General features: G+C 30.4%; 1 protein-coding gene across 1 annotated transcript; it reads left to right on the forward strand.

Annotated features, from left to right (window-relative positions):
* Window positions 1-7871: 7871 nt before the first annotated feature.
* On the forward strand, window positions 7872-14103 carry LOC148281481 (myrosinase 1-like). The gene is made up of 7 exons (XM_088226651.1): window positions 7872-7974; window positions 10186-10295; window positions 10438-11010; window positions 11090-11187; window positions 11653-11961; window positions 12048-12286; window positions 13986-14103. Exons 1-7 carry the CDS (start codon window positions 7931-7933, stop codon window positions 14101-14103), a joined length of 1491 nt encoding a protein of 496 aa, XP_088082777.1. The 5' UTR covers window positions 7872-7930.
* The last annotated feature ends 326 nt before the right edge of the window (window positions 14104-14429 follow it).

Genomic DNA, 14429 nt, shown 5'->3' on the forward strand with positions numbered 1-14429 from the left:
TCTTACTGCTTTACTGGATTTTGGGAATACTCAAATGATATTAACTGACATATAACTTATAAAATTGTATTCCTAAATAAAGAGCACACATGTTGGCGAGAAGAACAGAGTTTGACATTTGCAAAAAGAATTCTATATTTGAAAATGAATTATTTTATGTACAATATTTTTAACTGGTAAATAATGCTTTTCTTACGTTTGAAAAAATGATAATTCAAGAGTATTTTTTCAGAGAAAAATTTGGACTCTACCAAGTTGACTTCAACAACCCATCCAGACCAAGGACGGCAAAATCTTCAGCTAAATATTTTAAAGAAATTATTGAAACCAAGATCATATCAAGAGTTTATTAAATATAGTTTGTTTTATTAGCACTGTGGCGAATGAATTTTTTTACGGAATATGTGTAGGAAATATATTGATTATGTATGCATAGTTTTTGCCTCTGCCTACAACCAAACTGATATCAATTTATATTTTGGTCTCGAAATGTTATTAGTTGCCAAACTAATGATTGAATATTCATTCCTCTGTATGCATTCATTGGTGAAATACGAGTATTGCAGTGTAAAACCAACATTCCAACAAATAAGTATTTCATATTGTAAACGGTCCAAGTTAGTTATAGGTTGAAATAAATTATTTGGTCCCAGTTGGGTGACATTATAGAGGTAGGTTATCAAAAATCAATAAGCAAATTTTTAAGATTAAGAAGAATAATGCAGATAACCAAATAAAGTACCTACAACTAACTTACCATTCACCAGTTTCGCTCAATTGGCAAGAACATGAGAATTCTCCAACAGAATAAGATTATGTTGCATAAATTTAATTTTATGAACGGAATCAAAAACGTTATATATAAAATACCTTACTGTAAAATCGAACAAATACGACTTAAAGATCTGGATTTTATGAAATACACAACTCGTTAGTGAAATACAAAATTTTAATAAAAGAAGCAATTCTCTACAAATGTACCAAGATTAGTTAATATAAAAATTTAGAATTCTGCCTAGCTAATATAAGTAAGTGGTTGACAATAAATTTATCTAAGAAATAAATATTCGTTACAATAATAATGTCAAGTGAAATAGATTCTTGATTGTTTTCTTCTCGAGATGATATGAAATAATGTTGATTTTACAAAATAAAATCCGCAGATGGAACTCGATATGCGACGTCATCGGTTGATATATTTTTACTCGTGGTTGGCTCAGTTGATGATTTCCCAGAAGATTATTTGTCGACATTTTAATTCAGTAAATGATCGACTGCTTCCTTGCATTTGTGAATTTGTGTCTCATGATCTTGAAGAAAACTTTAAAGTCTGATACCGACTTTTCCAGGTATTTACGAATAAACTTCGTAATAATTAGTGATCCATTCGAATCATGGAATAAATATACTACATTGTAAAATCTTTATCATCGGACAAAGTAGATAAAAGGTGGAATAAATAAAAATAGAATAAGGTGGAAAAATGGAAAAAGATAGAAAAAAGGTAGAAAAAAAGGTAGAGAAAAGGTAGAAATAAGGGAAACCTGTATAAAATACAATCTCATTAGAATATGATATCTCTCTCTACAAGAATTTCGGTAATAAATTAAAAACAAATAGGCTTACGTTACGTTGAACGTTCCCTTTCTTGAAAGACTACATTTTTGAAATGTGCGGTCGTCTCTCTTTGAGTCCTTGCGCGACAGTTGGACTGTTCGTCCCGAGTTTTCAAATAGAAAAGAAGTTATTTCTAATGCACGGATATCGTATGGATGAGTTACTACCGCGGCCGTCAGATGGCGCTAAATCAGGCAACTTAGAATTATAATCCAGTACTAAAATGCTTTCAGAACGGGGTACGTTGGACTTGTTTTTTTACAACGTTACAATATTGACCTTGCCAGGATTCAAACCCAGGATCTCATGCATAGTAATAAAACATTTCCCGACATTGTAGCACGAGTAGAGTTGCTGCTGCTAGACTTCCTCACGGGGCTGGATTGCTGGGTCACCGGATAGCCGGCCTCCAGACGACTTGCGAAAAGCCCTAACATAATTTTTATCGAATTGTTGGAATATTTCTGGGAGTCGATGTCGTGACAGCATTGCAGCAGGGCGCTTAGCTGCCATTCTTCTCAATTTTGTTACATATTGTCATATAAAACAAGCTTAATTTTTTGTTTCTCTCTTTTAAGTTCTTTTATCTTTAAATCCTTTTTGGTTTTCGCTAGACTATTTTATTTGATTTGGATTGTTTGATTTTCATACAAACGACACTTTTCCACAGAAATACATTAAATACACGCACAATACATACTACTGTGTTTGTGTGAGTGTAAGTGAGTGAGAGTGTCGAAAATATAAATATTTATAAAATATTAAGAATTAGAGAAGAAATAAAATAAAATAAAATAAGATAAAAAAAGACTTTATTATTGAAACTAAGTATAAGACAAAAAAGTATGTTTTAAAACGCGCATTTTAAATGTTATTTTTTTTACAATCAAATGGATCAATAAGGGGAAAGTTCAAATTATATTCACGAGCAATACGTATAAGTGGAGAGTTCTGGGCATAGTTCGTACGAACTGCTGGCATATGAAATAGAGAGCTCGACGTGTGACGGGTGCGGTAGCCGGGGACATTTAATGATAACTCCGAAATAAGAGCCGGACTATCAAGGCTCAATCAAGTATAAAATGAAGCACCTCCATGTCTAATAGTAGATGGCGATCTTCTAAAGTTAGCAAGTGGTGCTTTTTGCAGGAAGACATTTAATTGAGATCGGTATTCCTGCATCTCCAGTTATGATGTCTAAGAAATGTCCATTGAATTTTCTCGAACCTTTCTTTATTGTGGAAATTATATTATTATATATTATTAAAGCACCAGAAAATACTTTACGAGTGGATTTATCTCCACTCATTTACTCGTTTCAGGATTTTGAACATACAGCCATTGACATATGGTCAAAATCACCCCACCAGAATTATGGTTCTTTTTCACACACAGAACTGTATTGTTTAGCCGCATTTTTTATTATTGACTGTAAGTGATTTATTATTTATTGTTATTTTGGTTGGTTTGAAGACATTTCTAACAGTAAGATTTTATTATTTAGTGTGAGAAGAGCTGCTACAACAGTTGGAGATGATATAAATACGGTGTTGGTGTTCGATGTGTGTTTATTGCATAGTGAAGGTACACACATACATGAAAGCAAGAAATAAATCAAACTGCATGACGAGACAAGGTAAATACTGAACAATGAGGATGTTCAGCGCTACGAGAAATTGAATATAAAATATGTTTTCTTACATTTTAGCATTTGATTTTTTTAGCAAAGTTTTTCAAAAATCAATACGTTTCTTTTTTGGGTGATACCGTGTGTGTTGGTTTTGTTCCGACGTTTCGGCTATCGTTGCAGGAGCCATCTTCAGGGTAAACCGTAAAGATTATTTAGTTTTACTCCAGTTTAACCTGAAGATGGCTTCTGCAATGGTAGCCAAAACGTCGGAACAAATCCAACACACACTGTATCACCCAAAAATGAAACATATTGATAACAGTGACCGTGAAAACCTTCGCACCTATTTCTCGAAAATGATAAAAATGGTTTTAATAAAAAATGTTACTTCGAACTATGGGAATATGGAAGTCTAGGCATTTACAGGGCTTATGATCTGTCATTGGCTGGTTAGAGTGGCCACTTTACACACTGTGTAACATTCACCATTCTGCCCATTTTGAAACATCCACATCCACATTTCCTCAATTCTTCTATCTGTTGACTTTTGTGAAGTAAAAGAGCTGAAACCTTTATTATGTGGGTGACATTCATCCGGCTGAACCAAATCACCTGCTAGGCAACGCCTGAAAACAATTTTTATACTTCTTCTTTTACCAGGTAGTTAATTCAACAATGTTCGAGTATGTCCAAATGCTTGCAGACTGGCTGGATTTCCGCCCTAGGGAGTTATTCATATGAAGTTACTCATATGAAATGTTTGAGTATGTCCAAATACTCAAACATTTTTTTAGTGTTTGTTTTTTTTTCATGTAGTAAAATACTGTCGGCCTCGTGGTGTAATGGTCAGCGCATTTCCTTATCGTGCAAGAGGTCTCGGCTTCGATTCTCGACATGGTTGATATAAAATATTTTTTTATTTATTATTAGGATAACCAACAGGTATATTTATCATATTTAAAACAAAACAAATAACAAATAAGCCAATTACAGGTGTTCACAAGTAGCATCTCACAGTAAGTTAAAAAATATTCTCGAACATAAAATGAACAGTAATCTATTGTAAATTTAAAAGAAAAGAAAAAACACTATGAATTATTTCGAAAGCAAACGCCGCACGTCATTATGATTATTCGCAAATAAATCTATGTTTAATGATTATGTAATAACATTAAAATTATTTAAAGTTCGCCATATACATGAATTTTGCCTACAATTAGATGAAACGAGAAGAATATGAAGAAGAAGGTTATTCCTTAGAACTTTGGAAGGAACATTAATAGATAGCTTGCATAGTAGTTTAGGACAGTCAATTGAACCAGAGGCAATTTTTAATAGGTTAATTATATCAGGTATTTCAAGGTCTAAAGGGTCAAAAGGGTCAAAAGGGTGTTTTTAAACTAGAACATTTCATAGCCCCTAGACTAGTACCTGAAGCGTAAGATTGATCACCTTACCTTCATGTAACAAAATTGATCGAGATACGCTGCGATTGGTTTACCAATCCAGTGATTTTCTTGATTAAACGTTGAACTAATAAATTATACCCCTTCATTAATAGCACTGGAGACAGAAAAATTTAAACTACTCTAACCTTATAAGAAATAGTTTTATTAAATAATTCATACAAATAGGTAGTTTATTCTAGAGTCTTTGGCATCTTGAATAGTCAAAAAAAGATTTACCTCAAGAATGATGTGGTATGGTGAAATTATAAAGCAATGAAAAAACAATGTGTTAAATCAACTTAAAAAATTTAAAAATCCGTTGTGAATTTTCATTTTATTTATTTACTTATTTAGGATAATTTATATAGCGCAATTGTGAAAATCACCTCAAGGGCGCTGTACAATAAGCATCCCAACACACCTTGCAGCTACAGAGCGCATAGGCGTTTGGGATTCTAGTTCCGCATTTCCAATGAGATTAAATTTCAATAATTATATAAGAGCTAGATTACAATACTTCTTGCAGCTACATAGCGCACGGACGTTTAGAAATCTAGCCCCCATTTTCACTGTACAAAAAATGAGTAAGAAGGTTTTTTAAATTTATAAATAATAGTTTGCAAAAAGAATCTAGATTACATGTGCTGCAGCTACAGAGCGCATGGGCGGTAAAAAAACAAAAAAATACAATAATAATACATCGAGCAAAGAACTAGTAATTAATGAAAGGATTTTTTTGTATTTAACCACTTGCCGACTTTTTATGTCTACCGATTTCGAGACGTACCAGTCTCTTCGTCAGGACACTCACTACGCCATCATGCAAATACTAAAATGCACTTTTACCTTTACCATCACCGCAGTGTACAAAGTATTTACGAAAAAAAAACATAAAATACATATTTCTAAATAATATAGGCAGAATGGTGAATGTTACACAGTGTGTAAAGAGGCCACTTAAACCAGCCATTGACAGGTCATAAGCCCTGTAGATGCCTAGACTTCTATATTACCTTCTCTTAAATGTTCTTCATCTCTGTTGTAATATGTTAATATAAACAGCTTCCCAGGGAGTTGAATCCAGTCCTTGTCTACAAAAATTTGGACAAAATCAAAATATTGATGCATAAATTACATTGCTTTTAACTTTGCATGTGATTTAGATTTTTTTCGTAAATAATTTGTGTACTAAGGTAATGGTGTAGTGAGTGTATTATTAGTATTATTCAATTAAAATCTGTAATATACTTCCACTATCTATTAAAACAATTAGCAACCAGAAAATTTTAAAAAAGGCTATAAAAAATGGATGGTGGAGCTAGGTAGAAGTAAAATGGATTGTCTCATTCGCCCAAACCAATATTGAATCAACTGCTCCACAAATGTTATGTTTTTGTTCTTTCATTGTGCGTTTTGTAAGATAAATAATATAGATGTGCATAAATTTAACTACGCACATAAATACGTAGTGTTTAAAACTGTATGAACATTTTGTTAATTAAGTCTTCTTTGTTTATTCACAAATGTAAAAATATTTTCAAGTATATTGTTAAATAAGTGTCCACGGCTCGGGTAACCCCAGTCAGGTCACGTTATTTTTATTATTAATTATAGTTTATAATGGAAAAATGTAATCATGAAAAAAAAATAGCTAAAAAACGATATGTGGTTAAATACAAATATTTATTTAAAATGTTTGACCACAAAGTTAATGCTTGGAACATAAATAAGAACTAGTAAGTTTGTCAAGTTTGTGAACATGTAACAGCACAAAAAATAAACGATAAAAAAATTGAAGAAAGATAGCATTCCTTATGGTTAATAAGATAACGAAAGCGGTGAGCGATAATCGAAGGGTCAGTGTTTTAAGCCTAGAGTATCTATACTCTAAGTTTCTAAGCTTAGTTAACCAGAAAGAGTGCTATCTTTCTTCAATTTCTTACTGTTTATTTTTTGTGCTGTTACATGTTCAAAAACTTGACAAACTTACTAGTTCTTATTTATGTTCGAAGCATTAACTTTGTGGTCAAATATTTTAAATAAATATTTGTATTTAACCACATACCGTTTTTTAGTCAATTTTTTTATTATTATTTTTTTCCATTTCTAAGGTTCTAAGCTTAGAGTAAGATGTATATACTCTAAGGTTCTAAGTATACATTGTCCTTTTTCTAGCACATAACTGTAAAAACATTTGATTCACAGTTACTAGCTTTCTGGGAGATAGAAGATGCACATGTGTGTAAGTAATGTTGGTACCAAAGGATCTATCCGCTTCTTGTCAATCCTGTTTGTTATTATGAATTATGAGACGGATTTTTCCTATTAAATTTTTTGATTATTATTATTTTATATTGATTTAGATTTTAGATAAACTTGTGTATTGCTTTTGATGTTAACACTTTTAGCACCGGCCGAATACACATAGAATTTACCCCGTGCCCGGCCAATTTTTGGGAAATGCTCTGTGAAGGGTTTCTTAAAAGTGTCATAATTATGAAAATACTGGGTTAAATCAATTGAAACATCTCAGATTTATTTGAAATAAGTAATTTTTGTATGATAGTTTTTGCCAACATTGGCCTTTATGGAGAGCCACATTGCGCATTGCAATGTTCGCACATATACAGTGCCTCACTCCTTTTTTTGTGCTTTGTATCCTGGATCCGTGTAAACACGTGATTATAATAACCATGCGTTGCGTCCGGGTCTCGTGTTTTCACGTAGTTGACTAGGAGCGAAAAAGTACTAATAAAAGTCACTAGATGTCAATAAAATGCGCTTTTTTGACAGTTGGTAAACCACGTAAAAACACGGGACCGGAACACAACGCATGGTTATATAATCACGTGTTTACACGGCTCCGGGATACAAAGTGTTAATTAGTTTTACGTGATACAGGAAAAAAGTATATTTTTTCATATCTGTATATGTATGACACCTATGTTTGAAATACAGAAAAATGCACATAAGCACTAAAAATAAAATAATATGTAAACGACTTTTTTTTAACCGCCCAGTCCACGAATAAAATTTTATCACTGATAAAATATAAGAGGATTAAAATATTATCAATGAATTAAATAAAACATAACATAGTTGTTTTTGTTAAATAGAAGTACCAGAAATTTGTTTGTATGATTTTTCGTATGTAGAATGATAAGCTAACGACTTATCAAAATTTAAGCGCTGAGTAAATATTTATAAAATGTATTAATTCACAATCATTTCAGATATGAAACTTCTAGGAAGCATTATTGTTTGTGTCATTTTATTAAGGTAAGTTGAATAATTTTCCATGAGTTATTTTTTAATTTAATAAATTAATGTTTTTAAACAGATCATCATTATTCCCTTCCACACCTAATGGTTCATAGGCCACTGCATTGGTACACCAATCGCAGCGAATCTTAATCATTTTTGTTGCATGAAGGTAAGATGATCAGCAATACGTTTCATGTACCAGTCCAGGGACTATAAAATATTCTAGCGTAAAAACACCCTTTTTATATAAAAAAAATCACATCAACCATTTCGGGAATCGAACCCGAGACCTCTTGCATGGTAGGCAAACGTGCTGACCATTACACCACGAGGCTGACAAAGGCAAATAATAACCGTATTTGAAAAAAAAAGTTTATTTAAAACAAATTATAAGTATTGTAATAAAATAAATATAAAACAACTTTGTTTTTAACCACTTATTTTTTTATTTTTTTTACCGACCGTTTTCAAAGCCGCACAAGCTTCTTTATCAAGGTATACTTAACTTATGAATTATATCATATTTTATTTGAACAGATTACTAATTTCATATTTCATTACACGTATAGCTAATAAGTTAAGTATTTTTGTCATGTTATTAAAAATGAAATGTGTGTATTGAGATGAATACGATCTTTAAAACTAGACAGTAGTGGACTTTAGGAAATATTGTTTAATTGTTTTTTTTTTTTTTTCTAATTGTGAATCGCTTTTTTAATTTCTAAAATTTATATGTTGTCTAATGAAGAACTTTGAATCCACTCTCTTTATTAAAAATAAATTGTTTTCTATCAGATAATTTGCAAATTCAGAAAAAATATTATTATTTATTTATTTATTTATACTTTTACAATGTTTGTATTAGTTTTTAATACAGAATAATGTTCCCTCACTGGGGTGTCCCGTGCCGAGGGAAACATTTTACAATAAGTGAAACATGCCTTAAATTAGTTTTTTTTATTTTTTTTATTAATATTTTTTCAAAAATATTTTTTATTTTCTATTATTCAGGAAACATACAGTACGGAAAGATAGTTTTATATTTTACACAGTTAGACTTAACTCTTATGGACTAGTGAAGTTTCCATATTATAATTATATTATGTAAGGTTATCAATGAAAGTACAAAAAAGGGAAGGAAAAAAAACATCAATAGAAGTTGTTTAAAAATTAAAGTAGAAAAAGTTATTTAAAAGTTTGTAATTAGTATTTACAAATGAAAATAATACTAAAAATGAAGATTTTTTTTTTGTAAAAGTAATTAAAAGGTAAGAATTGAAATGAAGACTGAAAAATATGCTCGGATATAAAAAATAAAAAAACATTTTCAAAAAGGAGAAACATAAATAAACACACACATTTTTTATGGGATTCAAAGAGACGATGAGAAGAATCTTTAAATGAAATAATATAAGACAATAAATTTAAGTAAATTAAAAAAAACATCTTCAAAATCAATGACACATTATAGTAAGAGCAGCAATATAAAGATTTTATATGCATGTACAATATTAGTAATTAAAGTAGTTTTAAAGTATCAGAGCATAAATGCAGCAGAGAAAAAAGAAAGAATAACAGGTATAGCAATATTATTTAACATAGTTGACATAATAAGAAAATAAAAAACGTAATTCATCAAGTTAACCTTAATATCGCCGTAAACATAATAAGCGATATAAACTAAAATAATTATAAAAAACACAACAAATTCATGTAGACTTGTAGACCAAATTTCATAATCAGGACAATTTTTTTTATCTATTTGGCTTAATCCACTCATCGATCCGTGCGCAACCCATCTCCACTATCCACTTCTTTATAGCAATTTAATATTGTGAGTACTTACTTATTGCCCTTATGGACAATGGAAGTAGATTGTAAACTTTAACCGAGTAGTAGACTAATCCTCTTTGCCTGAAGGTCGTATTAATTTTTCATTGTTTTTGTAGCATCAGAGTGAAGTATCTAGTAACTTTTGTATTTGTGAAATGAGTTATGGAAGGTAGAGAATAATGTTTGTGTTCTTTTACTCTAATATTAAGGTTTCTGTTAGTTTTTCTGATAAATATTAAATCGCAATCATTACAATTTAATTGGTACATATTTGTAAGCTTGGTATAAAAAGAAATTTGGTACCCCTTAGCTATAAATACAAATCATCGATATTTTGCAGTAAACAGATTTGAGATAACCGTTTAAAACTGAAATTTTACTTGTGATTTTAAGGACACACACAAGTGCCTCCAGTAATGCGACGCATCGAATATTTCCGGATACTTTCATGTTTGGTGCTGCGACTGCATCTTATCAAATAGAAGGTGGTTGGAATACGTCAGGTAAATATTTTACACTTTTTGATAATTTTTATCCAGTTTCAAACTCACTTCATTACTGACATTCTCTGTTTTGAAATGATTTCAATATTAAAGAAAAAAGAGTTGTGCATAGAGTTAATTAGAATTTCATGTAATGTTTTAGATAAGGGAGAAAATATATGGGACCGCTATACGCATTTCACAAATTTTGTAATAAGTGGTGACACGGGAGACGTAGCTTGCGACTCTTTTAACCAATACAAAAGGGATGTTGAGATGTTAAAAGAGCTAGGTGTTGATTTCTATAGATTTTCATTATCCTGGTCTAGAATTCTTCCAACAGGATTCGATAATAAGATAAGTGCCGAAGGAGTTGCTTACTATAATAATTTAATTGATTTACTTCTTGAAAATGGTATTAAGCCATTTGTAACTCTGTTTCACTGGGATCTTCCTCAGTCATTACAAGATATAGGGGGATGGCCTAATCCATTGTTGGAGAAATACTTTGCTGAATATGCCAGGGTGGCTTTTGAGGCATTTGGAGATAGGGTTACGAACTGGTTAACTTTTAATGAGCCTTTTCAAATTTGTAAGTCGGGATATGGTACAAATGAAAAGGCTCCAGGAATAAATGCCCATGGTATTGCAGAGTATCTCTGTGCCCATACATTAATCAAGGCTCATGCTAGAACTTATCATCTCTACGACGAAGTATTTAAGCCAGAGAATAATGGTAAGTACAGCAGAATTTTAAGTAATAATATATTTCTTATCGCTTTGGTCATGACTGACGTTAACATGTTTTTTTTTAGGACGATTGGGTTTAACCTTAAGCACGGATTGGTACGAGCCAGAAAATTCAAGCTCTGAGGCAGACATTTTAGCTGCAAATGCCGCTTTCCAATTTGCGGTAATGTTATATTTGACCATTTATAATGGGTTTGTTAACGATTTTTAAGTAGCTATTAGGAATAATGTCTGTATCTAGGCAGGTGAAGAATACAGATCTGCGCGTGAATTTGAATCAGAATAGTACAGTGTTTTCCTTTCGATAGCTACTCTCAGGTAAAAATCCTAAAGGAAATCAAGTAAAAAAAAAACTCAGCCTCGTAGTGTAGTCATTGGAGGGTTCACCAACTGCTTGCCGAATGCTCGAGGTCTTGAATTTGATTCCTGGGAAGACTGTCATAAAATATTGGTTTTTCAAGTGGTTTCAGACTAAAGTATTTCAGTATCTTTGTACTGACAAATTTCAAACAAATATTCCATTTTACAAAACAAAGCTCCAATAATTATCCCGAGAAAAAAAAACAGAAACAAGGGTAGAGTCGGTGTAAAATTAATTTAATTTTGACTATACATAAATGTGTTTTAGGTCGGATGGTATATTCATCCAATTTTCTCAAAAAGCGGAGATTATCCGGCCGTGATGAAAGAGCGGATAGCAGCTCGCAGTCAGGAGCAGGGTTACAGTACATCTCGTCTTCCTTTCTTTACTCCTGAGGAGGTGAATTATATAAAGGGAACTTATGATTTCTTCGGTTTAAATCACTATACTAGCACAGTGTGTAAACCGGCTGATTCAAATCTACAAAATCCAGTTCCTTCATACTTAGACGACAGAGGAGTTAATGAATACCAACCACAGGATTGGCCAGGTTCACCAGTTACGCCTTGGTTGAAGGTACAAGAGAATTTATGTTATTATATGTCTATTTTATATAAATGTAATGTAGCGATTACTTTTGGCGTTGAATTGGTATATTTAAGGTTGTGCCGTGGGGATTTAAGAACTTGCTCCTTCGGATATCAAAGGAATACGATGACCCAGAAATAATAGTTTATGAGAACGGGTATTCTGACTATGGGGAAATAAACGACGTGGAGAGAGTGAATTACTACCACCAGTACCTAAATGCCATGCTGGATGCTATGGATCAGGGAGTTAAGGTGACAGCTTTCACCGCTTGGAGTCTCATGGATAATTTTGAGTGGAAAGCAGGATACAGGTATCATATTCAGTAATAAGTAAATGATAGTTAAAAAATCACTTTTGTTTTCAATTAATTCTAGTAAGGAGAACAATTTAACCTTAGAGCATTTAAATTTAAAAAACGCATGTATTTTTAAATAGTTTTAAACAGTTTTAATATTTAATTATTTATTTTTAAGACGGGTTGTGGTCGCGAAGTTTAAACTTCGCTCTATCGAAACTTGTATCCAATTTTTCAACACGGTCTTTTATGACTCAGAAATAATCGCCTTAATATTAAAATATATGGGTAAATTATAAGAAAGAAATATTTATTATTAAAAAAAAAAAGAAATATGAAAATTTCATCGAGTCATATGAAAGCAACATTTTTACGTCAAAAGCAGCGTTTTTAAAAAAAAAAGAAAACTATTTGTATTGCTAACTCTGGTTTGCTACCTTTCGTAATTTATCTACTCCATCACAACTTCATTCTACTTTTTTTAAAGTTACTTACTATTTAAAACACAATTACATCTTTTAGTGTTGTTATATGCGATATCCGTTAATATTGTTATATCTGTTAATATGCGGCCTCCGTGGTGTAGTGGTCAAGACGCTTGACTCACGCACGGAAGGTTCCGGGTTCGATCCAAGAAAAGAAAAGAAAAATTAAAATGAGATTTTTCTCAAGCCTGGGTGTTCTGTGATGTAATCCACTACTGTAATTGGGCCTCCTGGCCTGTTGTGGTGCAAAAAATAATAATAAATAAATAAATAAAATAAAATAAATAAAATAAATAAAATAAATAAAATAAATAAAATAAATAAAATAAATAAAATAAATAAAATAAATAAAATAAATAAAATAAATAAAATAAATAAAATAAACAAAATAAACAAAATAAACAAAATAAACAAAATAAACAAAATAAACAAAATAAACAAAATAAACAAAATAAACAAAATAAACAAAATAAACAAAATAAACAAAATAAACAAAATAAACAAAATAAACAAAATAAACAAAATAAACAAAATAAACAAAATAAACAAAATAAACAAAATAAACAAAATAAACAAAATAAACAAAATAAACAAAATAAACAAAATAAACAAAATAAACAAAATAAACAAAATAAACAAAATAAACAAAATAAACAAAATAATCAAAATAAACAAAATAAACAAAATAAACAAAATAAACAAAATAAACAAAATAAATAAAATAAATAAAATAAATAAAATAAATAAAATAAATAAAATAAATAAAATAAATAAAATAAATAAAATAAATAAAATAAATAAAATAAATAAAATAAATAAAATAAATAAAATAAATAAAATAAATAAAATAAATAAAATAAATAAAATAAATAAAATAAATAAAATAAATAAAATAAATAAAATAAATAAAATACATAAAATAAATAAAATAAATAAAATAAATAAAATACATAAAATAAATAAAATAAATAAAATAAACAAAATGAAAAATGAAAAAAAACAAAATAAATAAAATAAAACAAAAAAAAAAGATATTTAACTTTCCTTTAAAAAACGTGATGATATTTAATACATCGTAATCTTATACACATCACAACTTAGCCTGTTAATACCGTTAAGTTTAATTAATTCAATAGAATTAACAAGTGTTATTCTTATTATGTTATCAGATATCTACAAAACAGCATTCACAAAGAAACAACTCAACTGATAATTATTCTCTTTTTCAGTCAAAAGTTTGGACTTTACCAAGTAGACTTCACTAGCTCAGATAGAACGCGAACAGCTAAGGAATCAGCCAGATTTTATACCGAACTTATCAAAACCAAAACCATATCCAGAGCATAAAAAATAAAAAAAACATTAAAAAAACAACGTTTTATTTGGAATTGATTTATTTACGGACTTACTTAGTCCATTAACAATAGTGAATACATTTCTTTATTATATATACAGGTGCAGATGAAATAAAATAAAACTGAAGAAAATTAAAGCTAGGACAAAAAAGTAAATAATAATTACTACCTTAAGACAAGATCTGGTCTATCTTCATCATCGTCAATCCATGTCCGCTCCCTAGTTGGAGCATATGGTGTCCACAAAGGTCCTCCAAGCATCTCTGACAGCTCCTGTGCATCCTCCCAGGTCAGGTTCGTGTCGCGTAGTTCTTACAC

This window comes from Micrasema longulum, unplaced genomic scaffold, assembly GCF_059751315.1.
Source record: "Micrasema longulum isolate JH-2025_06_02 unplaced genomic scaffold, ASM5975131v1 h1tg000453l, whole genome shotgun sequence".
NCBI lineage: Eukaryota > Metazoa > Arthropoda > Insecta > Trichoptera > Brachycentridae > Micrasema > Micrasema longulum.

Coding starts and splice junctions, on each gene's coding strand:
- LOC148281481 (XM_088226651.1), top strand. CDS start 7,931: ATGAAACTTCTAGGAAGCATTATTGTTTGTGTCATTTTATTAAG. Junction 11,188..11,652: donor ATGCCGCTTTCCAATTTGCG/GTAATGTTATAT, acceptor AATGTGTTTTAG/GTCGGATGGTATATTCATCC. Junction 12,287..13,985: donor GAGTGGAAAGCAGGATACAG/GTATCATATTCA, acceptor TCTCTTTTTCAG/TCAAAAGTTTGGACTTTACC.